Here is a 2,581-nt window from a genome sequence, read left to right as displayed (position 1 = left end):
AAACCCCGAGACCAGCAGGCCCAGGAATCCCAGGCCGTTTGAGAGGAACATTAAAATCCTGGAGATCCTGAGCTCAGCGGGCAAAGCCAGGAAAGAATCAAAGTCCTTGCATTGCATCCCCACTTCCTCTTGGGTGACGCAGGTCTGCCAGAGTCCCACGGTCCAGTTTTCCATTTCATTTAAGTCCAGGTTGAGGTTTTTCCAATGTGGCAAAAAAGTTGTAATAATGGATAAAACCCATCCCAGCAGAGATAGCAAAATTCCAACGAATTGCATTGCTACTCTAAAGACTAAAGCCATCGCAACAAATCTTAGGACCCTTGCCACCTCTATAGGAGCTGCTGTCTTGTGGTGGACAGTAGTGTGACAATCTTGGTTCGATGCTGCCTGGGGAATATAAGTTTTGGTCGTTAACTCTTTGGGCACTCTGAAATGCGTTTTTGTTCTTCTTGAATATAATGTTTCATGTAAAGGACGAAGGACTCTGTTAAAACTATGAGTTAGGCTTTCTGATAAGGATTTGATCTGTTACCTTCCAATTTGCTTGGTAAAATTATATCCCCAATGCTTGATGATTATATAAGTCTAAGGATGAACAAAGAGCGCTCTATGACCCCTCACCCTAAAATACAACAGAAATCTTTGTGCTTCAATATGGATTAATTAGATTTTAAGTGGTGATAAAAGGCCAGCTCTTTCTACAACAGGACCTCATTGTAATAGCTGAATCTGAGATTTCAGAGATGCAAAACAAGACCTTGTAAAGAAAGGTAGACTGTTTCCCTATAATCTTTATTATTCTCAGGCTTCCTTAACCTACACAAGAACCTGGCCCAGGTTCTTGACTGTCACAGGGACTCAGTTGGGACTTGGCAGAAGACTTTCCCTCAGATTCCTTTGCAACGTAGAGGCTGGTTCACTGGGTGAAGTAAAATGACGAGGCTGGGGCTGTGCCCATAGGTACTGAGGGGATAGGGGGTATCTCAGGAAGCTCTGGATTTCATTCTGAGATTTTCTCCATCCTTGTTAAGGACTTGGGGTAAAACGTAATTTCTTAGTGTCCAGGAGGTGTTGTTTTTTGTTTTTGTTTGTTTTTGCCTAGAGCTGAGCTGTCTTCGCTGTCATTTAAGCCACAAAGACAAAGCAGCACCAGGCACGACAACTCCTGCCAATTCCAAGACAAAATAGCCACCATGGGGCTGACCTTCGAGGCGTCATCTTGTTTGTGTGGGTTTTTTTAATAAATTTATTTATTTAATTTATTTATTTTTGGCTGCATTGGGTCTTCGTTGCTGTGCAGGGCTTTCTCCAGTTGCGGCGAGCGGAGGCTACTCTTCTCTGCGGTGTGCAGACTTCTCACTGCAGTGGCTTCCCTTGCTGCGGAGCACGGGCTCTAGGTGCGCGGGCTTCAGTAGTGGTGGCTCACAGGCTCAGCAGTTGTGGTGCATGGGCTTAGTTGCTCTGCGGCATGTGAGATCTTCCCAGACCAGGGCTTGAACCCATGTCCCCTGCATTGGCAGGCGGATTCTTAACCACTGAGCCACCAGGGAAGTCCTTTGTTTGTGTTTTTGATTGAAGCCACACCTGAGTGCATGCTTCTGCCGAACAGGACCCTCTCTGCAGGGCCTCACAGGCCGGGAGGAGAGACCATGCCCCGCATTCCCAGGGCTGCCCCTGCCCCCAGGGCCACCACGCTCCTGTCCCCACAGCCAGAGGCAGGACCTGATGTGCCCGCCTGGAGCAGGAAGGACATGCACCTTCCTAAAGTGGAGCCACTTGCCCTGGACGATTCTAATCTGTGAACCAGCTGCCCATCACATTTCTAGTCCAGGATTGGAGAAGGTCCTTTACAATGTCTCTCAACAGGGGATCAGAGAGACAGCACCCCAATCCCGACACACCAAAGTGAGCACAGGAGTCGGGTTAGATGTCCCTTCTTCAGCATTTTCTAGCATCATACATGAAACACAAAGATGAATTCTTTCTCAGCTTTGACAAATGTTCAGAATCCCTTCGGATTGATGGCTGTCCTCAGAGTACTGAAGTAAGCTGCTCCAGTTTGCACAAAGGCACAAAGGTCCAGAAAGGGCTAGAGACTTGCCTGGGGCCTCGTCCCAGGAGGCAGGATATGGGTGACCTAGAACTTTCCTTCCAGGGGGCAGTCAAGTTAATGAAGCCCTCAAGAGCAATCGTTAACAATTATGGAGAGACGCTTCTTCATATCACATTGAAGCTGAACAAAAGATGGAATGGGACAGGCTACTCTGTGAGGCAGGGCGCTCTCCATCTCCGAGGTGTTAGCAAGGTGATTCTCACCTGGGCTACAGGGAGGAAATTCCTCTGCGGTGGGGAATGGACCCGGATAACCTCCAGCTCATTTATTCTTGCAGCATGTAAAACAAACAAATAAACAAATAGGGGCTTCCCTGGTGGCGCAGTGGTTGAGAATCCGCCTGCCAATGCAGGGGACACGGGTTCGAGCCCTGGTCTGGGAGGAGCCCACATGCCACGGAGCAACTGGGCCTGTGAGCCACAACTACTGAGCCTGCGCGTCTGGAGCCTGCGCACCGCGATGAAGAGT

General features: G+C 48.8%; 1 protein-coding gene across 1 annotated transcript in view; it reads right to left on the bottom strand.

The window, feature by feature from the left end:
• LOC114897699 (claudin-22-like) overlaps positions 1–300 on the bottom strand; it is a 6,324-nt gene extending 6,024 nt beyond the window's left edge. The window contains exon 1 of the mRNA XM_029226719.1: positions 50–300. Coding sequence (XP_029082552.1) covers positions 50–300 — 251 coding nt within the window. The remainder of the gene's footprint in view (positions 1–49) is intronic.
• Between the last annotated feature and the right edge of the window lie 2,281 nt (positions 301–2,581).

The sequence above is a fragment of the Monodon monoceros genome, unplaced genomic scaffold (assembly GCF_005190385.1).
Source record: "Monodon monoceros isolate NGI ecotype Baffin Bay Population unplaced genomic scaffold, NGI_Narwhal_1 Super_Scaffold_17, whole genome shotgun sequence".
NCBI lineage: Eukaryota > Metazoa > Chordata > Mammalia > Artiodactyla > Monodontidae > Monodon > Monodon monoceros.
The sequence above is the reverse complement of the archived record's forward strand: the minus strand, read 5'-3'. Positions and strand labels throughout refer to the sequence as shown.